The following is a 25,368-nucleotide window of genomic DNA, read 5'->3' as shown; positions in this document are numbered from 1 at the left end:
TTATTTGTACAAATAAATTCATTATAAAAGCAGGGAAAAAGTGGGCAACGTTCTGCACAAAATTCATCGGATCTCGAACGCTCGTAATCGCTTTAAACGCCGCTAATCGAGCGCTTTAAGCCCGCGTGCATCGATATTCGTCCACAGCCTCGTGTCTCTGAACACGTGGCAACTTGCATACGTTTTCACCGGAGCATGATCGATTGCTTTTTGCCGTATAACGTCGGCGTCTCGCCTCCAACGAAACCGATCCATTCCAGTTGACTTATCGATTCCGCTGAAAGTAACAGTGTTTCCATGGAAAACGGAATTAGGCTAGATAAGCGGCCTGAATATTCGGACCTCTTCCAACGATAGCCGGCAATTATTTTCCACAGATCTACGCGCCGCAATTCCTTCGTTTCGGAAACGATTGCTTCGCAGATAAACTATATCGCGTTATCGTTCTCAAATATGTATCGAGTTTTCGATAACACGACGAGATACATATGTATATTGATTAATCCTACGCGCTCCAGGAATATAGCAAAACATGTCCTCTTCGATTATGTTTTTGTCTATTGATCAACGATATAGCAACGATAAAATACATATTCAAATAACGTATCGTTGAACGCAAGGATAATCTAATTTCGTTTATATGTAACGATGGATGTAACGACCAAACGAATATGTAAATTGTACGATGATTAGTCACGAGTATATACACGAAGCTTTAGCCGAGTACGCGTTTCTAGTAAATAATTCGTAATTTCTATCATACATTTTCAAGCTCGTCTCTAAATTCATCGACTCGATCGTGCTAATCGTATCTCATCACGGCGATAATGAAATCTCGAAACGTTGTATACGATGTTCGTACGTAGCGCGTTTATAAAAAAAAAAAAAAAAAAGTTTCTACGAGCGTTGAAATACCTTCGCGAGCCACTGTGCAAAGCGTATAAGCGTATGTGTGACACGATCGCGATCGGCGAGAACTTTTTTAAGGATGGCCTGCAAAGAAAATGGCCAGTTAGTTAAGTTAAGTGGCGAGTACGTTCACGTTAGAACCGGTCTTATCAGATGGCGAGCCACGTGGCCGTAACACGCACTTCGTTTTAACCACGTGTTCGTGAGGCGGTTGTCGTTCTCCCCCCTCGGAAACCGGTGCTTGTGCCAACTTACTTTCACGACATCTATTACAAATGGATGCATATAAATTGCACAGCATGGTGTCATACTTCAACCGGGAAACACGCAGGATCTGGGCTGGATGGTTGTTCGCGGTCGAATATTGCCTGCTTATGCGCCAAATGAATTTTAACTGGGCACATCGTGTACTAGGCTCGTTACGAGTAAGTCTAGATCGTTATCTTTCGTTCGACTAATAGGCCATTTGAATTTACGCGAATGTGAGTAATTTTCGGAAGCTGCAAGAAACGATCTGAATTCAATTTGTTCCATTTCAACAATGTCCTATCTTCTTCTCTTTTTTTTTTGTTTTTATGCAGTGAAAGAATTAAAAACACGCGCGTACAATTGATGCAGAGTAATTGCGAAACTAATGCGTTCTTCGTATCTTCTATTCCTCGAAAATTCGGACTAATAGCTAAGAGGACGAAATATGGACGATGATGATATATACAGGGTGCTTGGTAACTATTGGTACAAGCGGAAAGGGGGTGATTCTACGCGAAAAAAGAAGTCGAAAATATAGAATAAAAATGTTTTCTTGATTTTTTCCATCGAGACAACGATCTACAGTGAGATCCGTTATAACGAGACGCGATAAAGTGCACGCGTACCGAGCGAAAATTCAAAGTCGATTTTCTCGAAAACGAAGCCTCGAACGACAAATTGTTATTCTATATTTTCGACTTCTTTTCTCGCGCAGAATCACCCCCTTTCCGCTTGTACCGCCAGTTACCAACCATCCTGTATATCCCCTACAAAAATATACGTATCAGTGCAACTTTCGTATGGAAGAATCATTGGTGATCGTTTAAACGGATACAAAGAACATTGTATCACGTTTCGACGTAATAATTTTCTCGCGCCCTTAAATAATAACATAATAACGATAAAGTAATTAATTTGACGATCCATTTGAAAGTAAAGAATATTCGAGATAATATACGCGCCTAGTTTCGTATAATAAAGACGCTCATAAGAGATGTACTCCTAGAAGCAACAGCCACAATTTAATTAATTCAGGGAACTACCGTCTAGCGAGAAGAAAGTAAACTTTTACTTTGTGGATCCATTAGCTTTTCACGAGTAGCCCAAAACGTAGTAGGAATTAATTTTTAAGAAACCTCATAATTCCTTAACAAACGCTCCGCTATGAAAATACTTTGCCACGGAGAAAATTCAGAGGAAGAAAAATTCTTGGCCGTTGCGGGTTTGCTCTTTGAAAGGCACCTGCCTTTTGTTAACACACTTCCATTGCCCACGTGAGCCCAACAGAAGACGTAATGGCGGTCGGTTTCCACCGATCCATCCCGTATTTGCTTAAGAAATATTTCCCACTGATACTCAGTCTTGCTTTAACAATGCTTAAAGGCGCCTTTTCATGCGGCCACCGTGAATAATCGCTCGGCTGCACCGTATAATTTATCGGTACGTATAGTTTATTTATCGAATAATCTCCATGTTGGAATTTATTCGCTGGAAATATCATAAGACTATAATAGAATACATTGTGTTTGGTAATAAGTTTTCGATCGAATGGCCAACCATTATAATTTAATAAATTCAGCAAACGAATCGACCAAATCGAATTACGCTTTATTAATCAAGCCAACGATAAACGTATTTATTCTTGGTAAAATTTGCCACGAATTTTAATGTGTCGAGCCTTCTTTAATTTTGGCTGGTTACGAAACGCAGTGTATCATAAATATTTTACATCTCGAAAACTGTAGCAGGCTGTTTCGCTTGGCTTGGTACTACTGCGTTTAGTCGAAAACTTATTGCGAGAGGTAACAGCTGGAGACATGTTTGTCCTCCGCACGAAGAAGTGCAGCGCATAACTGATTTCTTTGGCGCAATGCGAATAACATTTCGCACACAGGAGTCACTGACTCCCAGATGTAACGTCGCGACGACTAATTTTAACTTCCTCGCCGGCTAAATGAATAAAAACAGACCGATCGAGATGCGTTTGGCCCGAAATAAAAGCGATTTTTCTCCAGAACGAATCTCAACGAAACCGGCCGACCCGCGCGCGCCGTTCGATTCATTTTCAGCGTTCTGTATTCCTGTTTCGTCGTGTGTTTTTTGAAATTCATAGCAACGAAGATATTTTCGTGGAATAGTAAATTCGGGTCTCTCGACCTAAATAACGGTATATATCTCACACAAAGAGCATCTAAATATCCTATGGCTCCGACTTTAAATTTCAACCTTAAACTTTAACATCGATTTTCAATCTCTCATGTGTTCCTAGGTGTACAGTTGATACGATAATTCGAAAATAAACCTTTGCACAATTTTGAGTGCATTGGTAAAATTTTATTAAAAATTGACAATTTTGGAGATTTGACGGACCTGTTGAAAAGATCAAAGTTCCTAATATAAAAATAACGTGAATAATTATTCCTGTAAACGCGGCATAATTTAATTGCTCACCACAGCTCCGCCATGCGTTTCTATCGAACGAATTTCGCAAGGCAGGACACAACATGCGTATTTATTAAGAAAGAAGGTGCATTCGTTACGTTTACACTTAATAAAGAATATCCTGCAATTTAATAACATTACCTAGATTCCCTTTTCACATAACGATCTATTAAGCAATAAAGGTCACGTGACCTCACGACGCACAACCTAATTCTCTAGAATGATTCCACGCAATCAACGTGCTAAACTCCATTCGTCTATCTTTCGAGTTATCGTTATTCAATCGTTATCAGAAGTGTAACGCAATTTCATTAACAGCTAACGTTTGTACATTTCTATGCATTCGATATTTAACATTGTACATTCAAATATATTCGATATTTAATTCAATTTCTTCAGCATATACCTAGAACTGATTAATCGTTTTATTAATATTTTACTTGATTAAAATCTTGTCAATAATCCGATAGAAAGATATTCAAAAATGGATTTCTTTTTTACTTATGCAAATTTGTATAGTATTAATTAATTTGATAGCGAGTCAAATACAACGAACCAGAATTAAATAAACGATCAAACTTTTGCATATAAAATTGCCAGTATACTACTTTAAAAAATAACGTTACGTTTACGTATATTACGTTTACGTGTATCTTTCATCTCGTATTACCTCCCGTTTAATGATTAACCCTTAGGTAGCACGCAATACACATGTAGCTCTATATCGGCCTGAGCATCTCCCATATGCATTAAACTATTAAAAAGCTCAAAGTGCCCTCCGACAAATACAATCTACCATAAAACATGTACACGATACAGATTCCTTCCAATACAACATCCATGTACTAATCAAATTGCAAGTTACAAAATCGATTCTTCGATAATTGAGATTCCTCGATAAAATTCGGGCAATTTCGACTGGCTATTCGAATCCTGTTCGAAACCACGAAGGCAGTCATCGAATGCGAGCGTCCATCGGATCGAACGCAAGTTAGCCCGAATCTATGGGCCAAATGGCTCCCCGATTCCCGAAAGCCGAATTGAGCCGAGACGACTCGAGCGTAGCCGAGCGTAGCTGAACGCGCGGAACGCAGTAGAAGGAAGATCTCTGTTTCCTTCGAACACGGACGAAACGGTGAGCGCCGGAGGAACTATGGTGGTAGACTCCGCAGGTCTGCGGGTCGTATCGCTCGTATCTTTCCTCGTCGGTGTATTGAACTTGGTCTGTAGGGGTCATTCAACTCGTGGAGAGTGCCGTGTCGTCCCTGGTGACGTCACGTGACTCGCCGTCTCCGAAGAGCGGAGGCAGGCGATGACGTGGCGCGCGTCCATTGGCCCACGGCTCGCCCCGCTACCCAATGACGTCACAGCTCGCGGAGGCACGGACCCGTCCAGGGCGCTGCCACCGCAAATCGCGACGTCACAAGTACCAATGTCGATAAACTTGCCGTGCTTCAGGCTGTATACATAAACACGCGTATTCTCAGAGATTGAGCAGTATAAATGCATATATCATATCATATCAATATTTCTTTTCGTCAAGAGTAAATTGCACAACATCTTTTTTGGCTATCTTAAGGCTATGTTTTGGAGAATGATTAATACGAGATTGCTGAGACGTTGGCGATTTGATACGTCTGCAGTAGATTATGTGCAATTGCTGTGTTGGTAACAGATCATATTTATCGTATTGATAATCATTGGCAATTGTTACCAACGTTATGCGAGATTGCTAATTATATGTTAGAAAACTATAATAGTGAATTTTGCTAAAGAAATTAGTTGTAAGAGCCATATTAATTTGAAAACTATGAGTCTTCGAAACCATCGATTTTTTTTTTAACAGTTTGTATATAACATATAATGTGTCACGTGTTGTAAGGGGAGAATGATTCACCAAACGGTGCTCACGTGCGTTCAACGTAAGCACACGTGGGCATAGCTTAGCAAACAGTACAGAAATGTAATCAACGTATCACATTTCTGTCACATTTTTGTTTTCCTGCAAATTACCTTTCTCTGCAAAAAGGCTAGCTCGTCCCAAGAGCTTCCAATATTACTCGTACAACATCCCCTCACAGCTACTATCCAAATCAAATACATCAAACAGAGATCGATGACCACTAAATCGATCACAGGTCACGGATCTCGTTTCCAGAAGGAGAGATCACCAAAAGACACGCTCTTGCTGCACCTGCAGGTGCAACCATAACCTCAAGCAACGGAGCTGGCTATAAATAATGATTGCGAATTTATTTTTAGCGATGGAGGTCTCGCTATACAGAGAAGAACAAGGATAAAAGGAAGAAGACAGAGATAAGGAGGACCAAAGCAGAAACGACGGGGAAAGGAGAAAGCAGAAGAAAGAAAAGTGGAGGGAGGAAGAGAGCAAGAGAGAATCCGCTAGCAGTGGGCGGCTTTCCTCGAGGAACTCACGGCTGAACGGACACACAGGGGGTTATGTTTGGCAGACTGGTTAACTGTCCGGCTGGATGGCCGAACGGTGGTACTCTTGGTTCGCCGCTTCTGGCTTCGCTTCTCTCTTCGCTTACACAGAGTTTGTTGACTCTCGGTTTCAGCACGCCGGCTGACCATGACCTCGCCGAACGATCCGCGAAGTAATACCGAGACGACTCTGACTCCCTGCCACCCGCCGTCGACGTCGTTGTCCTCGTTGTCCCTCCTATACGGTAACACTTGCATACAACAGCCTAGCTGGCGAGAAGCAGTTGCACGTCACCGGAGGAGGAACAGCTCGAGTTCGACGCTGATCCACCTGACGCTCGGTGCTGGGAGCCGCGTTGTCGACTGTGCCGATGCGGAATCGGAATTTCGACGGAAACGAACGACGTACTAAGCGGAATAGCGGTCATTGCCATCCGGATGGTGGCGTCGATGCTTGTACCGAAGATGGAAGTTCGAGTGGATGGAGGAGCAGCTTAGGCTGTCGGTTAGGTTTTAAGTTGATTCGGTTGCACCGTGTTGATTCTCAGTTGGAATATTTGTGTAATTGTTGGAAGAGTATCGTGGGAAATTGTATGATTTATTCTGCGCATGGTTAATAAAGATTTTTTATATGAATGGCTATGAACAGAGACTTTTGTATTTAAATATGCAAGGCTATAGCGATTTCTTCGCTTTTAACGGGGCTTGTGAGAAAATTTAATCGTCTTGCGATATTTAGCTTGAATCTATGGAAATATTAAAAATATTCGAATGAATTCAATATTTTTGCGAACGAACGAGAAATATTCTAATCTCTTGTCTCCAAAGGTTCTTAACATGTATGAATATTCCTCCCTTTTAATAACACGCCGCTAAGCAACATGCTATATTTATGTAATTATTCAGAACTCTTTTAGAATCTGATGCAAATTCTCAAGGTATTTTTATACCGATTCAGCGATATTAGAAGGTCTCTTTAAACATTAATTTACAAATCTCTAAAAAAAAAAAAAAAATGTAATGCTACAGATGGTATAAATTACCTGGAATAGAAGAAGACTAGAACGATATCTTTGAAAAAATATTTAAAAGTAATCTTTGACGCAGACGTTTTCCCTTATTTTTCGAATGTAATTCATTATACGAAGAATTATTCAAACAGCTTGTTTTATACGTCCAATTATGCGGCCGATCGTAGCAAGTAATCTGTAAATCAGTTAGCAGCGAGAAATGAATTTCAAAGATCAATCTAGATCAATGACTCCAAATTAAGCGACTAAGTCAGACTCGCGTGCGCAATTCGAGAGATTGTAAGCATCAATTTGTATGGCTGATTTCACAAGCAGCGAAATTACTCGTACGAATTATTGGAGTAGAGCGCACCTCATTAAAATACAATTTAATTTTCTACAGCGCAATAAGATATATCAAAATGATTATCGTTTGTATCTCGAACGTAGTTTTTAGGAATACGAGCCAGTTAAAAGGAAACAATTGTGCTAGAAGAATACGCATGGAAAAAAAAATAGAATTTGAAGAAAAAAAAAAAAATATTAGACAACCTGAAATAATTCTTTCGTCATATAGGTAGCAGTTATTTACCGTTTAAGAGACCCAAATCAACAAGCTCAACAATGTCACACACGATTACAGCAGAGCGTAGCGAGGGTTAATCCCGAAACGTGGTCAGGAGGACCTGAACTCGAAATGACGGTAAATACGAAGTTCATGAAAAGAGAGATGGGGTCAATCATCGTCAGGCTTGCGTGGAAAAAATATTAATCTCTGTAAGCGTATCTGGGGCAGGGAATATCGATCGTACGATCTGGGTCAGAGCTTGCATGCACCTTGCTGCACGCGTACGCGGCAGGGTGCAGCGGCCATGTCGTTTGAACAACGACGTACACGTGTGTAGCCCTCGTGAAAAGTCTCACGTGCAAGGTGCCTCTCCACCTCTGGAAACTTACAACAGTCAGCGCGATAAGAGCGAATAAATGCGAACCGCCGACTGCTAAGAGACTGCTTCCTTAGTTTAATTCCCCGCGTTGGAAACACGTGGCCAACGGGTAGATAAGTATTCAAATTAATTGCCCCTGTCGTCTCTGAATTTTGTACGTGCTGTTGAACGTTCGATTCTTTTCGTGGTCGTTCGAATCGTTGCATATTATCGTCGATTGGAGAACGCGTGCCATTCTATTTTCGTGACCTTAGCGAAAATAGAATGTTTACCAATTTTGTGTACTCTAGTTGTGATAATAGTATATTGAATGAGTTTAATAAATATGTATATCTATGTACATTTATTACGCCTGTAACATTTTAAGTACACAGGTCGTTCTATGGATTTATGTCTATGAATGAAAAAGATAAAATTTGTGTGTGTTTTAGACACAATGCTGACTTCAAAAATATAGATTTATAGGTAGCTATTCGTAGGTAGAATTTGATGTGTTTTGAATATTCTATTTCTGAAAATAGAATTTCGTGTCTCTAAGAGATAGAACTTTATACAATTTGCGTATTAGACTTGTAAAAATGAAACCTGCTTCGTTAGTATGCCATATGTAAAAATCTGTTTGACCGTTTTCGGAATTCTACTTAAACAGATCGAACTCCGTTATATCTCGAATATTCTATTTATAGAACTGAAATATCGTTTTTTTTTTTTTTTAGGATGGTAGTAAAATTATAGAATTTTTCTACATATTCTGCATACACACTAGTGAAAATTTAATCGTGATATTTTGAATATTTTATTATCAAAAGTACAGTTTTACACGTTTTTCATCCTGTAAATATGAAAATAGAATTTTATATATTTACAAATTTTATAGCACTCTATCCATGATAGAATCTTTTTGAAATATTATGAATGCTTTTTCTATACATGATCGATGTAAATTTTGAGAAGAAGCATACTTGGTTAATATATATTTATTATTATTAGTTAAATATATTGAGAAGAAAGCGTATTAATCATTTACGTTATTTTTTAAATATGATTCAGTAACAAAAATTCGTTGACGCGAAGAACTTTTATGGCATCTGTATTCAAATATCCTTCGATTTATGTTTTTTACGGCTACACTTCTTTCTTTGAAGCTTCTTGAATATTCATACTATGGAAGAGATTTGCATAAAATTGAAAATTCCTTAAGATCGTATTAATCTTAGTAATGAAAATATTCCTTCAAACATTTTTTGACATTCGCTAGAATAACAAAGATGACTTTTTAAATGAAAAGCTATCAGTCTCATTCTTCGTCAAATCATCACATTAAATTCTAAAAATATTTAATAAAAAATTTGTAACAATTTTACTTATTGTTTTATTTGTATATTTTATTGTCACTCTTCGCTGACATCTTTTTCTGTTTTTTCGTCTATTATTTCATAAGCCACAAAAGATATTGTATCATGGAATAACATAAAAATTGTACGACGAACATATTAAAGCAAAATGATCTCGTTATAATGCTAACGTGACACTGCCACGTTTTATTTTTCCGCTGTCAGACACGAGGAGTACAAAATAACCCGGTGAATTACACAATAAGGAGATTGAAGATAAATGTATAATTGCATGGATGACTGACGAGATTAACTATGACAATGTCTAAGGTAATTGACAGTGACGAGAAGCTTAATTACCATTCTATTCTAACATTCTAAAAATGTTCCAGATGAAACGATGGAACAATGGACGACAGAGAATCGCTAACCGATATTTTATCTAACTCGAATTCGAATATAATTTGAGAAATTCATCTCTAATACACCATCAATGAAACTTTTATCGTAATTTCGAAATATCCACGCTGTTAGAGAAAATTTCATGATGATCGTTAAAAGAAGATATACGTATATATGAATATTAATTAAAATCCCAACATCTGCCTAATATTTATCTAATATTTCAATAAAAGGTCACGTCCCATACTACTGCTCAATAATAATCGTATTTTATACGTTTTATACGTCTTTTACCATAAATACAAAATTAGAAGCTTAAAACATCATACACTTATGAAATATCAGTAAAATACTTTTTACGTAATAATAGGAGCGAGATAAAAAAAAGTATGTTATCTTCATTTTTCTACTTAAATCAAACGAGTGCTTAAAAGGTTAATTTTATAAAAACGAAAAGAAGAGCAGAATCGTGCTCCCACGGGAAACAGATAAGGACTGTTACGATCGCCAATTTGATGTGTGACTATACATGGCTGAACACGTGCGTAGAAGGAGAGGCCGTAAAATCGATCGTCTGCAACGCATCTCTATGCGTTGCACGTGACTCAACGCCACTCTGCCATGGCGGACAAACAGCCCGGCTGCTGTATCAACCAACTGTGCTCGAAATAGTTACCTAATAACGAAACGATTATGCAGAAATTTCACTGTATAGAAAAACAGCAACGTGAATTCTGCTTCTTTTTAAATGTACTTTCAATTCATCTTCTTTTCACCGTAATTCGATTTTCATATATCTACGATCTATTCGAAAGTATTTTTCGTTGTACATCATTTTTTGCATGATTCCTGAGGAAGCTGAATTTCAAAGGACGAATTATAGAATAGGCCAACGCTAGAAAATCGATCTTATGTTCGATAAGTAATCGGCAAGAAAATTCGTTCCGTCATCGACAACGATCAACGGTAACCAAGAAATGTTCTATCATTACCGATAATGGTTATTCGCGACCAAAATTAATTTTCCATCATCGATACACGTAACCGAAAAAATATAGATTGCTTATGGCGGTTAGCGTCACCAAAGTCGTTCCAACTAATTTTAAGGTTAACTCCTCCATCACAATTTTAATTTGGGTTAGAACTGCTACGTGCGAGCGCGCACGCGGACGCGCGCATAACCTCTGATTTTTATTGTAGAAAGTTCATGTACGAGATGATTAAGTATTCCTATTTTGACATCCCATAAACTACCCAGTACATACATTTATCACACTCTTGCTCATAATTCACGTTTGACTGTGACTGCTTCCGACATATACCATTAAAACTGAGACAATCGCTCAAAGACGCTGAAACGCATACAAATAGCCTGTTCGTAGGATAGAAGAAAGTAGCCGCGTCGTATCCCTCTGTGATTGTTAGGGCCGCGGGCGCGTAGAAAATAAGAAAAATCGATAAATGGTAAAACAGAAGCATGCATAGAGCCGACGACGACTGTATAATGCCACGGGCCCCGTTATAAATATTGCAGCCACCGATACAATGCACAATACGCGAGCTACACACGTACGAGAGATTACGAACTGACGAGTCACGCGTCACGTGAATCACCCTTAGGGAGATTTGGCTCCATTCAATGCCAGAGGGTGAAAAGTTGACGAAAAAAAGGCTCGCCGATCGAACAGAAGGGGTTGCTGCAGCCTCCCTTCGCTTCGGACCAAAGACAGTCAAGTACTCTACACAATATACAAATTTATACTGTGCCGCGAACAAAATCTTTCGCGTTAATTTCGGTATATTCGGTATAATTAAGCGTACGCGTATAATTGTTATATGAACTATTAAAAATGCAACACATTTTTTTATATTCGTACTACGATTAAAGGTTTTAGCATTTTTCAGTGGACAGATTAAATTCTTTTCTTTTATTTATTTTTTTTTTTCTTTTGCACCTAATATCATTTTCGATGAAAGCTCGAATTTTCATTTAACGTTTACAGTATTTTCCAACGAGAGCTTGAACTTTTATTTCGTGTTTAGTACTTTCCAACGAGAGAGCTTGAATTTTTATTCTATGTTCGGTATCTTTCGATAGGAGTGCACGTTTTTGTTTCGTTGCGTTGAAACGTTTTTCATAAAGTTATTTAATGGATACATTGTGTAAAGAATTAGGGCATAATCGAGCTAATATCGTTAGTCAAATTTCCCAAGTTACAAATTATCGGTATAATTAGTGTCAGTGCTAATAAATTTCAAAGAAGCGTTTAATAATTACCAACAGTTCGGTTCACAGTTTAGTTTAGCAAGTGAAACGAATTATTACATCGAATTTATTACAATAGTATCAATAAGAATAAAGAAATCTACGAATAATATCCAAAATTGATATCAGCTACTAAATTACCGTGCAAGAGGGCTCACCTGTAGGATTTAATTATCTTCGATTATCGTTTAAAATGTAGAAACAGGCCAATTAATTTACAAAGCTATTTACACGTTGTTATAAATTAAGCTATTTTCGAGAATAAATATCGATTTACCTTTAAAGGAGATGTTTGGATCAAGGTGGAAAGTCGCAATAACTTGTTTCAGCTTCAGTGCACTATAAAATACTATAAATACATATAGTGAACATCCTGTTTGTGCAGTCACGTGATGTAAGGTAACAAAGAAATAACTTCACGGTACAAAAACCATAATATTCATTTCACCGTCGATACTTCAGCGAGTTAGCGTGCGCCAAACCATTTTCTCTTTGTAATTTCTGTTATCGACGAACCGTGGCTCTATTCGTCTAATTATCGCGATCGCAAACGCGGTGCCATACGCTGCAACCAACTAACCTATCACGCGAATGTAATTAATATATCCAATTTCTTTCAATTTTTGATTATGAAAACATGAAAAATGAAGTACCACGTGTTACGCAATCAATACGTTCACGTATTTCTTTTTCTCCTTCTTTTTTTCTCTTGTTCTTCATATTAATTCTTTCACGATATAATTAAATGACGAAGAATTGAAAATGAATGATCCAGAGAACGATTGCCTCGTTATCTCTAAAAATTCTTGAATTTTTGGTATCAGATGTAAAAAAATATATGGCGCTAATTTTCTTTCTTCTTTTTTTTTTGTAGGACAAATATTAATAATCGAGGATCTATGCAACATTTTTTAACTCGACTATTTTCTTTGAAATCTTTCGGTGCTGTATCTCTGAAATTTATCACAGAGAGAAATCTGCTTTCGTTTCTTTGTTTATTTCTAATTCAAATGCATAGTCGCGTAATTCGAAATGACAAAATTCCTTGCCGTAACGATCATTCGTTTCGCGTATATAATAAAAATGCAACATCCACCGAGATTTAATTATTCAACGAGATTTATCATTTTTAGCATTCCAAACAAAACACAAAATTATCAAGAGCGCGGCGGTATCGAGCGACCCGTTTCCAGTTTCTTTAGTTACCGAGCACACTACCTTGCAGTTCTATTTACTGTTACCATTCGCAGGGTGAGTGAAAGCTAACGCAAAAACGAACGAATCTCCATAGAATTTACGATACAAAAGCAGGCGAATTAAAAAAGATTAGAAGAAACGGGTTAATTCGAGAGAAAAAGATCAAAATCCAAGGCTACATATTACGAAATACACTTTTATTTTCGTGACGTATCCTTCTACTAATTTTTCTTTGCGTTTGACGTTTCTCGATTTTATTACCGTTCATTTATGTATTTTTTCTTTTTTTTTTTTTTTTTTTTTTTTTTGGAAAATTCGAGAGTTCAAGAATTTGCGACGCGCGCATAATACGCGAAAATGTGGAAAACACCAATGCAGAATAATATTTATTACGATGTATGATTCGTGAAAAAAAATTTCTATTTAGGTTCCCTTTCGTAGAAATATGCATAAACATTCTATCTATCGTATCGGAGATTCTGACTTTTTTACGAATAGTATCGGTGAGACACAGAGTCGGAGAAGGGAGTCGGACGTGTTTGACGAAGTTTTTTTTTGTTTTGACGAACATGGCGAATACGCGCATGTAATTGTCTTTTCATTCACGTGGACTACAAATAATTGCTGTTACGTACTTCCTACTTTGCACACCTGAACGGACGCTTTGAAACCCAATATATCCAAGGAAACCGCCTCACGTATCCGTGCAGAGAGGATTTTCCATTCAATTTCACTCACTGAATAAGTCTGCGGTTTATCGAATAGGATAAAGACGAAAGATATTACCCTTGTACGTCACAATATGGTCGTTCCTTCCAGACAACGTTGCACGAGAAATTATAACTTCATTCTTTTGTCACACGCTATGCCTAGCATTTATTAGAACAGGGCTGGTCAAATTTTCATGGGCAAAGATGCATTTTCGAAAAATTTAAATCCGAAGATTACTATTTTGTACTATATTACTATAAATTGTACTAAAATTAAAATCACTATTACTCTACGCTAAGATTATGCATTTGTTTTGACGTTTCAAGGTTACCAACTGACCCGCAGATGTAAGACAAGAAAGAAATAGAACTATTAAGCGTAGACGGATATTTCCCTATAAAATCCTCTATAAAATAAAACTTACAATTTCCTATCCAATTCTTTCTCTGTAAACAGAATAATATTTTCTGCTGAACTTTTTTTTTTTAGATAAAATATAAATCTCCAGTCTATAAAGCTTAAACATAGCATAATTTATTATCGATACGAATAGCGATAGAATAATCACAAATTTTGTGGAAATTTGGTTAGGTTGCTGAATGACTCACGTGACAAAAACAAAAAAGATTTGTATTTTAGAAACGATCATATGATGCTGGATAAGAATAACGAGAAACTGTATGTACAAACGTAATGGGAATAAATGTGTGTTAGTAAAAAGAAATATGTCCAATTAACACGTAAATACAGATTACTGTGAAAACGTGTGACTCATGGCGGCAAATATATTGAAAATGAACAGCGTGAAATCCGCAGCAGCTTTCCCGTTAATCAGAGGATAAATGAAAAAGCATTACTCGACCAAGTAATTTTTTAACGAGTTGTACTTTTACTGTCAGAACAGAATCCTTTCCTACATAATATGAGTTTAATGAATTGCAGTGAAACTCAATCTTTAATATCCAATTTAAATAACATTATCGTCGTTTGATGTTTCTAGAGAAATAGAAAAAGAAAAGGATGTAACTTTTACAAGCGTTTAATTTCCTACATTTAAATTTGGAATACCATCAAAATCAATTGTGTTTAAGGATAAAATAACTTTTTTTTTTAACGAAACCTTTAACGATAAAATTTTATTCTACATTTTCCACTTATATTCGCACCCGTTAATTCACCAAGTTCACATACGCATGTATACCAGGAAAATTTTCGAATTCGATTTTCTCGAAAACTAGGTCTTGAACAAAAAGATTTTATTTCGTACTTCCGATTCCTCTTTGCACGTAGAATCATTCTCTAGTCAATAGTATTACGTTATAAGGGACACCCTGTATTATTATATAAGTAATACTTTTGAAACAATGCCAATTACAGAAATTGGTAACGGTTAGATGGTATATGGTAGTCGAGTGGAATGCTGAAAGATCGAAAGGGAGTTCACTGTGAGTTTCGTTCCACGGAAATCTTGCACCATCCGAGTTAAGGAGGGTTGAACAGGAAATCGATATTCCCACTCCTAACCGTCTACAAAGCCGATTGCCTGACAGGAAATGTCAAGTTAACAGTAACAATATCTGCAGTTACATTACTTACGCCAAATTTCTAATTGGTGTAATTAATTAATAACGTAACACTGTTGAAATAATATTTTACAAAGTATCAAAAATAAAAAGAGAAAAAATAAAGCAATATTTTCATTTAGATAAATTGTTAGATAAATCTAAATTTGATTTGAGCTAAAACGTAATTGATTTAAAATATCAAATTTTTACATTTTTGACACATCTTTGATTTTTATAACGCGAACTCTCATTAGTATAGTAATATGACAACCGAACTTTTGACCTGGTCGCTGACACGGATGCTAATCAAGAATGATGAACGTAACCGCATTAAGCGATAATATTTGATGGTGCTGCAATCATACGAGCTATTTTGAAGCAACTGATGAAGAATTAATGAAAACGTTTCAATTTCTGAATTTGGCAATGCTAAATGTCACACGAGTCGCGTGCAATGATTTGTAACGAAATTCGAATATACCAGGGATAATTGATGTCGATTAAAGTTAAATTACATTTCCTGAATAGTTTTATCAAAGCGGTCGATACATACCGTAATCGATAACTCTCGATATAATTTTGGATGGAAAAATCCATAAAAGAATTTTTTAAATAAATTCACTAAAAATGTAAGGCTCTAATCATAGCACAAGTTTTACATTTTCTCTAAATTAGACGTACTTACAATGTGTTAAGAAAATTCATAAATATATAACGAAGAATTCTTTAAAAACTGTAATAACTTTGCTCAGCGATAAGAAATAACGAATGTAGTAATTCAGTGCACTAACTATGAATATAATGCATTAATAGCGAAAATTATCATTCTGGCCATTGAAATAAATACGTACTTGGCCTATTATTTCCCCCACGCGCTTTCCTAGTCGCCATACCGATGAAACAACTCGACACGTAGGCACATTTCGCTCTATTTCAGCGAAATTAGCGACACCTGTTGTTGCATTCGCTTGCTGATAACTCATTCCATAATTTCCGAAAGTAATCTACCTTATCGAACTTTACCGTTCTACTTTATCGATATCGAGAAACAAAACCACATTACCTACAGGATTTTGCGCGAAATTAAAAAAATAGAGGATACAAGATGAGAACGATGAACTCTATGTGTACATCGTCTAAGAAGAGGCCGACGCCCCCTTTTCAAGGTGAACAACTCTCATGAGAGATTACAACATTTTTCTGTAGAGATTTTTATTCATATTTTCTTCTCCCATTTCAAAGTACTAGTTTAAATAAACACTTTGTGGTTTCTTTCTAATAACGGGTTACTACGATTTTGGTGATTTTAGTCATCATAAAAAATGGTGATATTAACGCAGATATAAATTACGTATTTCCAAAGTATTTTAATATACTTATTATTCCTAGCAAATGTTCTTCTGCATAAAATTATTACTATATTGTATTTGAAAGCTTTAAACCACATATTCAAATTGAAAATATTCTTCATTTATCTTATTCAACGTAAAATAATCGCGAAGAAGCAGAATGAAATATTATGTATGTACAAGAAAACACAAACATGCAGAATAATAGAAAACAATTATGAAACAATATACTACTGAATGAAAAAGTTATGTCACTATCACTTACCATTGAAAAGCATTGAAGTGGTAGTAAACAAGCCCTTGACCATATAAAAATGAAGCATCTTTCCAATAGTCCCCTTTTAAGGAGTAAAATTTTTGATATGCCGACATGGCTGTTGAAATTAAAAGAAATGTAAAATATTGTAAATGAAAAGCAATAAAAACTTATCACAAACAATTAATTACCTTTACTATAATCTTCTAAAAGTAAGTGAAAATGCCCTAGTTTACAATATGTTTTAGGATCGATACTAATTCCTTTGTCTTCGTCATCGTCCTTTAATTCATCAGGATTCATTTTTGTACTATCTGCTTTTCTACGTTGCTTTTCAGCTTGTGCTTGGACTAGCATCCTTTCTAGATATTTAATCGCACGAACAACTAAAGCTTTTTTCTTTGTTTGCTCCGGTGAGTTTAATTTCAAAAACCCAAATTGTCGACTGCACACATATTGAAAAAATACATTGGTTAATTAAAAAATTATAATAAGAACCTCTTATATAAACACAAACGACACTGCACATTATTTATTGTTGCTTTATAGTAAATTTTTAACAAAGTACACATAAACAAGTAGCTCACATTAATACTTTCGTTTATATAACGTTATAAACACATTTTCATGTGTCAGCCAATATATTAGAGATTACGAACAAATACATTATGAATTATAAAAACACAATGACATTTTAATCATATTCGTTGTATTCAAACGCATGGAAAAGGATGTCAGTGGGGAACAAAGCGCTTACAAATGAACTGATCAAATTACGCGCCTATTCTGTCAAACAAACTTTTAGGTTATATTTTGATAGAAGAGCGAGGAAACTACGATTGATATAAAGCAAAGTAAGAGGTCAAAATGAGTTTTATTAGAATAGATTTTATTCACTTCAAAATCACCTGTCTAATTCAGATAATATCTGTAATTCTTGAGGGGTCAAGTTGATATCGTCAGTATCCTGGGCCATTTTCGTGCTCGGTAAATATACTCATTAAAAACAGAAAGGACACATGTTTGCACTTAGAACGGGCCGCTTTCTACGAAAATCCGAGAGTTTTCGCAGTTTATACTCTCGACACCTCGTCACCTCATCGGGACGATAAGTTTTTAAAAGCGGCGATCAGGTTAAATCAGGATGGCGAATCACGCGACAGAAGGCCATTATCATGGTTCACGTCGACATGTAATTCCGGTACCAAAGAACATTATTCTCCTAAACGTCTCAAAAGCGCGCGAAAAGTTAAACAATTTGACCTATATATTCTGATGCATATGGAAACTTGTTTAATTCTCAACTTGTTAACCATAAAATATAATTCGAGTTTATCAAGTCATTAAATCGATAAAGGTAGGTACTCAAAAGATAATGATAATAAATAGACCGCAAATTTTTATGCAAATGCATATTTCTGAAAATATAATTAAAAAAGAAAATCGTAGTAGAAAATTATTTTACCTTTATAGAAAGCACTATATTTTGGATATTTATCCTTAATCCTTTAATTCACAATATGGCATATCAATTCATACATTTTTATATTATTAAAATATCAAATATTATAGACGGTTACTTCGTGATTTCGCTGTTTTAACGTCTTCGTCACTTTTTGAACTCGAACGATCGTTGCAGAGTACCAGAAATTTTGTCACATTGATCTAAGCTCAAAGGCATTAATTTTATTTAAATACTTCGGTAAACGAAGAAATTAGGTGAGCCTTGCATATGTAAATACTAACCGCTATGAAATATTATGTAATTTAAGGACACATCTGAAATATATCATGTCCAAAGTGTACAAGAAAAAAATCAAGTCAGGAGCAACAAAATTATTTAAACGGTAGACAGTTCTCGTTTTTCACTGTATTTCGAAATGTTTTGTTTCTATTTTTGATATTCTACCTACACGTTGTATGATATAACGTGTTGATTCGAAATAAGTAATAATTTATCGTTCATTGACATTCATTATTGCAATTTTTGAATAATGCAGTCATCGATATATTTTTATTCTGACGAATAGTCGAAGAAAGACTAATAGTGTTATTTAAAGACGTGAAAATAGCGTTCATACATAGTTATTTGCGTAGTAATTTGTAAAATAAAGTGATATCAAGGATATCTAGCAATATAAAGAAGAAATATAATAATTGACAAAAATAATATTTTTAAATAAAAAAAATCATGTATATTAAAAAGTTTACAATAGTCCATGTATTTTAAAATTGCTATATTGTAGTGAGAAATTTATATTGATATATTTTTTCAGTGTGAAGATGAATCTTCCAGTAACAAAGAAAAATAAAGATGATGCGAACAAAGGAGAATGTAGCTTAGATATTTCAAAGGAAACAAAAAGCATAATAGATAAAATCTTAGGAGATGTGAGCAAAAAATCTGCCACCAAACAAATCATTATCGGTACAACATCAGGATGGTGGGTGTTATAGATATATCAAAAATGTATTAAAACTTCTCAACTTCATTATGTATCTAGGTTATTTACAGTTAAAATTAAAAAAAGATAATAACTGAAGAAAGATAATTTTAAATATCTAGAATACTTTTTGTTCTATATAATTACATGCAAAGAAAAAAACTCAATAACAAAAGTATCTAACTTTATATAAATACTTTGTATAGGTTGACTGGTTTTGTAACAATGAAAGTTGGAAAAATTGCTGCATGTGCAGTTGGTGGTGGAATTATAATATTACAGATTGCAGCACATCAAGGATACATCAAAATTAATTGGGATAAAATTCAAAAGAAAGCTGAAAAACTATCAGATAAAGTAGAAGAGAAGGTAACAGGTGAAGGGCCAAGACTTATGGACAAGGTAAAATTCCTAATATATATATTACAATTTTTATAGGTTCAAAATATTTAATATGTCACTATATATAAATATAATGTTAATATTATTTATAGGTAGGAACATGGTGTCGATACAATTCACTTGTGGCAACAAGCTTCATTGGTGGTTTCATTATTGGTTTAGCATCCTGAATGTGAAGCTATTAGTCGTGTACAGAAACATAAACGAACATTATATATTTATTACTTACAATATTGACATTGTATGTTAGATATTATTTCTATCATTTTCACCATGATCATTGGTATTTAAAAACCAAAGAAACACCTATTATTATTTAAATTAGTAAGATTGTTTAAATCTTAAAAGGCTATTTTTATTTCAATTTTTTAATATATAAGTTTATTATAGCATGGATTTTTGTAGCATTGTATTTCATGTATATGTAATTATAATTTAACACTTCTGAGATAATGTGCATGCATTAAGAAGTTTTTACACATTTTCTAACCATTATATTTTAATTATTGATTATTCGAGCATATATGCAAATTTATGCATTAACTCTTGTGAAAAAAAATAGCAAACATATCATAGCAAATACATTGTAAAGAGTTAGTTATATCGAACAATAAATACAATAATTTAAATTTGATTAATTGGAATTTTATTTTCTTTTCGTATATATTATGAAAAAATTTTTGTTTTGGAAGTTGAAATATCAATACTTTGTACAAATTTATATATAACATTCTATAAATATGTTATTAATTGTTTAAAAATTAAATAAATTATATTAGTAACAAATTCTATTGTTTCAGGTCGAGAGATACGTTGATAGAAAGCTAGACAAAGCTGAACAATTATTGAAAAATGGTGAATCTCATACGCGCCGTTGGTACCACTCTATAACTGGTGATACCTCCTTTAAACCTACAGAATTTCACTTTTTCCTTGCATCTTTTGTAGCTGGTTTAGCATTTGGTTTTGCAACTGGCAAGTAGATTTAAGTATGCTGTATTCTGAATGCATATAAAAAATTCAGATGTTTACATTTCAAGAAAAATATATAAAACTTCATAAAAATATACGTGGTAAGATATAAAACTGGAACTTATGTTTTGAAAATGCTAATAATTAAGCACACCTAACAGTACATAATATAATGAAATTTTACTTCCTTATATTTATAACTTAATAACATTTTTTTAATACTTTACTAATTTATGTTACTAATTTAACATTAATAACATATATTTTTTATTAATACTACATTTGCCATTTTGTAACATGTAGATTAATTTTTCATTAGTTAAGTGATAATATAGATACTATAAAATGTGTTGAAATAAATACTAAAATTCGTTTTGCATTCAGAATGTAGCAAAAATAGTGCAGTAATTTTAGGAAGTATATTTACAAAGCATAGAAATTAATATAATCTTATATTAACAATATTAACAAATGGTATAACTTTTTTGTACCATTTTTCTATATTTAATTAGATCTGTGAAATATATTCATATAATTTCGAACTCCCACAAAATTTTTTTATAAAAATATTGTTATTTAATTTATTAGTTAAATAGTATTATTTAATTAGTATCTTATCAAAAATACAAAATGGACACAGTAGTATGAAATAAAAGACACTGTTAAAATAGAGTACTATAAACAAATTTTCCCTCAAATGATGTGTTCTGTCTTACATATAACTATAAGTTATATGGTTTTGAATAAGACGATATAGTATTTTATAATATTTTTTCCGTAACATTTTTTGCGTAAGATTTTTAATGAATTCACTCAAGTATTTTATGGCATGAAAAGATATAAATGAAATAAATTATGTAATACTGCCATGCTCTTAACTATTGTATTTGTAAAGATTATGTATAGATCGACGTGTATGTATATATGTATATATAAGATGTAATGCTTGCTTTGTTACAAAATATTACAACAGTAAGTGCGAAGTTTTTAATTGTAACTATTGAATGTAATTATTGCATTATAAGATAACTGAAACTATTTTATACCAAGGATTTTATTGTGCTATGCTATGACAGCGCTTGCTATTTTCATTCTATTTTCTCAATACTATATATATAATTATGTATATATGATTATTTTAATCATTAGTAAATGAGTCAAACAAATATAAATATTTAAAATGATCGTTATACGATCGTAAGATTTCGCGTACCTTTTGTAGCCTCTGAAATATTATTTTGTAACACATTAAGTTTCACATCCTATATATGCAAGATAAAGGCAAGAAGATATATTAACATATATCTTTGTAGCTTATGATTAATCGAAAGTACTTAGGATGAGAAGAATATTATTCTGTGTGCTATATAAGTCAAAATCTCACTTATAAATAAAACTAAATTATAATAAAATTGTAATTATATAAAAGAATAATAGTATTTACTTCTTATTTTAAAATCTCTTAAGGCACTGCATAATAATAGTCCTTAATCGTCTCCTAATCTTTTGATCACCGTTACAAAATATATGTGTCGAATTATCCCCTATTTGAATCAAAGTATCTTCATCTTGCTGTAAACATGAACAGTAAAATAAGAATAAATAAAAGAAAATTTTATATTTTAAGGAGGAAGTATTTAATAAATTCTTACTAAATGAATACTGGTCGCAGTTGGACTATGTTGTAACTTGGCTCCTTGAATACCTTCTTGATTAAGCTTTTGAAGGAGTTCTTGTGGATCCAAATTGCCATACTCATGTTTTCTTTCTTTAAGAACTTCTTCCTTAATTGGTGCAGGTGAACTAGAAGACGCTTTACGTTTTCCACTAGGTCTATCTTCAATGCTCTAATAACAAAGTTTGTGGTTAATGAAACATGTTTTTCAATTATATACTTATTAAATTTCATTTTAATAATACATACTTTTATTGTATATACGTTATCCTTAACTTCCAGTTCACCAGTAACAGAGGCAAGACTTAAACCAGGACGAATTTCATTAGGAATTATATTTCCAGCTAATTCAGGCTCAATAAACACCCGTCCTTTCTTCCTTTTTAAAGGCAATTTTATAACTTCACCTCTTTTGAAAGTGATTAAAGGTTTTTCCTTAAATGTAAAATAAGTTAATAATTAAATGAAATAATCTACATATAACACATCATTAAAAAAATACACTTACCCCTACAGGTTCTATAACAAGATCTGTTCTATGTGGAGCAGTTATTGGTGGTTGTGTATAACACTCAGGTATAACTAAATGTTCTGGTTTCAAATCCCTAATTAATTTATTAGCTTGAGTAAAATTAAGAGATGTGTCAATTGGACAATGCACTGCTTTCATAGCTAATGGTTGAAATGGTGCCAAAGCATCTAAATATGGAAAATCTGGTTCTGAAATGATAATTATTGTCTATAAAATTTCTTACAAATCACATCATAATAATAATCATATATATATATATGACGAATAATGTATTGCAATATATTATAAATTATATTTAATATAATATATAACAATAAATATACCTGTGAAAATTATGGTATGTTGTGGATTATTACCCCATAACTGAACAAAATGAACTGCATCTCCAAATCTAAGACTGGGATGACCACAAAAGACAACACAAGGTTGTCTATAATCAGAACTAAAACCTTCAGCATATATAGATGTAAAATGTTTTAATCTGGCATTTTTAACAAGAAAAGCATGTGGAAATGGTTCCTCAGGAAGATAAACTTTATTTTGTTTATTTGTTGACAACCTGCAATAATTTTAAAATAAATAATTTAAATAGTCCTGATACTTATTTATTTAATTTAAAACATACCATTCAGCTAAAATATTTGAATATGCTAAAGATGTTTCAGCTACTGGTGATATAAAAAATAAAGGAACTTGTGAAAAACCAGACTTATCCAAATGAGTACTAAGGCATTCAAATAAATCATATACAACTCCAGATGGATAACACGGTATTAAAACACATCCGCCAGTTCTGAGTGTTATAGCTACAAAGTTGAATTTCAACATACAGTATACTAAATTATTTAAATGTTAAATAAAGTATATACAATATAATAAAATTCTACCTACCAACAGTCATACACAGTTCTCCAAGCATAGTATCTGGATTTGCAGTAGGTGTTTGAGTTAAACCAGTTAATATTAACATATTAGCATGTTTCAAAGTAGCTTGTTCCATAGGCCGAGGATGTGTTGTCAATGTTGAGGATCCACTTACAAATGCAACCTTTTCATGGTCACATGAAATTAACCAATTACTGCTACCCAAACAATATCCGGAGCTTATAGGAGTGACTGTTAATGCACCATATATATCCTATGAGAAGTAAAGGATTTATAAATAACATTAAATTATATAAATATTCTTATTAACATTATGCTAACTTGCCAATTTTTGATCATATCCAACTGTTTGGATATATGATAAAGAAGTATTAACTGCTGATATCGAATATATATGTTTCCAAGATTTTGGCTTAAGAGCATCAGCTAATGGAGGAGGTAATACATGTAACATTTCCTTCCAATGTTTGGCTAATGTAGCTTTCGGAGTTTGTTCAATGAATTCTACTAGTTCCTCCATAAAGAATCGTCCAATTTGTAATGTTGGTTCCGTAGCATAAATAATGCCTTTGAAACCAGTGTCCTCTGTTATAAATGGCAGAGCCAACATACAAGTATAATTTGATATCAAAATGGCATCAATTTCTGAAAAGTCTACTATTTTCTCCAAAGGTGGAGAAAATTCAGGGGTCGAATCTACAAATACTCTGCCGCAACATTCTTTTAGTTCCTACAAGATTGAATGTATAATACGTATTATTATATATTGTATATGAAGTATAAAATTTTAAAAAATATGTGATTATATGCAAACCCCTTCTATTTGCCAATCTTGATGATTATCACGTGGAAGCCACAAAGGTAAAGAATTAAATTTGGTGCTGGGAACCATAGGCATTGGCATGAAATGTAATACAGATTGCATATTTAAGCCGCAATCTAACATTAAAGTAATTCCTTTGAAACTTAGAACCAAACATGGTTTTGTTGGTTCACTCGATAAACAATACTATAAATATAATGAATATATTTTAAATGCATTTATTATAAAAACACATCTAATTAATAAAAATTAATAGATATAATATTTGAATAGTTTTAATTAGGTTGAAAAATATTTATAACTAAAACATTTGGGAAAAGATTAGTAAAAATAATCTTCATAAATTAAATTTAATCTTCATAAATATGCTATTATATTAAAATATTAAAATAATTATAATTACCAGTTTCATCTTAAACGTTATATTTTATGCTATCGATACAAATATGAACAAGTATGTTTTGATCCGGCATATATATTAAGAACATAACCACTAATGTAATGTATTTGCTAATTCAAGCAAACTTGTATAATTTTTCCATTTAATAATACT

General features: G+C 33.6%; 3 protein-coding genes and 1 long non-coding RNA gene across 9 annotated transcripts in view; 2 read left to right on the top strand and 2 right to left on the bottom strand.

Annotated features, from left to right (window-relative positions):
- Positions 1-18,353, bottom strand: part of LOC126867126 (histone demethylase UTY) — a 148,970-nt gene extending 130,617 nt beyond the window's left edge. Inside the window, exons 1-3 of one of the 2 annotated variants that reach the window (XM_050621319.1) lie at positions 17,991-18,353; positions 17,274-17,527; positions 17,092-17,200 (exon numbers count right to left, since the gene is read on the bottom strand). In XM_050621319.1, the coding sequence (XP_050477276.1) occupies positions 17,092-17,200; positions 17,274-17,527; positions 17,991-18,058 (431 nt within the window). In that variant the 5' untranslated portion in view covers positions 18,059-18,353. The remainder of the gene's footprint in view (positions 1-17,091; positions 17,201-17,273; positions 17,528-17,990) is intronic. The other variant, XM_050621318.1, reaches the window with a different exon arrangement.
- Positions 5,074-11,589, top strand: LOC126867173 (uncharacterized). Of its 2 annotated transcripts, XR_007690162.1 has the most exons (3): positions 5,074-8,111; positions 9,562-9,666; positions 9,729-11,589. It is a non-coding gene; the product is annotated as an uncharacterized LOC126867173 (long non-coding RNA). The 2 variants fall into 2 exon arrangements; XR_007690161.1 differs by lacking the exon at positions 5,074-8,111 and having other exon boundaries at positions 9,171-9,666.
- Positions 18,354-18,635: 282 nt separating the features above from the next.
- Positions 18,636-21,020, top strand: LOC126867014 (FUN14 domain-containing protein 1). Of its 4 annotated transcripts, none has more exons than XM_050621088.1 (4): positions 18,636-18,801; positions 19,359-19,526; positions 19,733-19,928; positions 20,729-21,020. In XM_050621088.1, the coding sequence occupies exons 2-4, from the start codon at positions 19,366-19,368 to the stop codon at positions 20,909-20,911; spliced, it is 540 nt and encodes a 179-aa protein (XP_050477045.1). In that variant the 5' UTR covers positions 18,636-18,801; positions 19,359-19,365; the 3' UTR covers positions 20,912-21,020. The 4 variants fall into 4 exon arrangements, with proteins under 4 accessions (XP_050477045.1, XP_050477047.1, XP_050477044.1 ...); XM_050621090.1 differs by lacking the exon at positions 20,729-21,020 and adding an exon at positions 20,021-20,562 and having other exon boundaries at positions 18,677-18,929; XM_050621087.1 differs by having other exon boundaries at positions 18,678-18,929.
- On the bottom strand, positions 20,921-25,365 carry LOC126867009 (integrator complex subunit 9). Its single transcript, XM_050621080.1, has 10 exons — positions 25,219-25,365; positions 24,807-25,001; positions 24,318-24,722; positions 23,999-24,245; positions 23,733-23,913; positions 23,431-23,666; positions 23,084-23,295; positions 22,825-23,010; positions 22,553-22,747; positions 20,921-22,472 (listed from the first exon to the last, which is right to left on the bottom strand). The coding sequence occupies exons 1-10, from the start codon at positions 25,225-25,227 to the stop codon at positions 22,353-22,355; spliced, it is 1,986 nt and encodes a 661-aa protein (XP_050477037.1). The 5' UTR covers positions 25,228-25,365; the 3' UTR covers positions 20,921-22,352.
- Between the last annotated feature and the right edge of the window lie 3 nt (positions 25,366-25,368).

Source organism: Bombus huntii, chromosome 6, assembly GCF_024542735.1.
Source record: "Bombus huntii isolate Logan2020A chromosome 6, iyBomHunt1.1, whole genome shotgun sequence".
NCBI classification, from domain to species: domain Eukaryota; kingdom Metazoa; phylum Arthropoda; class Insecta; order Hymenoptera; family Apidae; genus Bombus; species Bombus huntii.
This window is presented reverse-complemented; position numbering and strand designations above follow the sequence as displayed.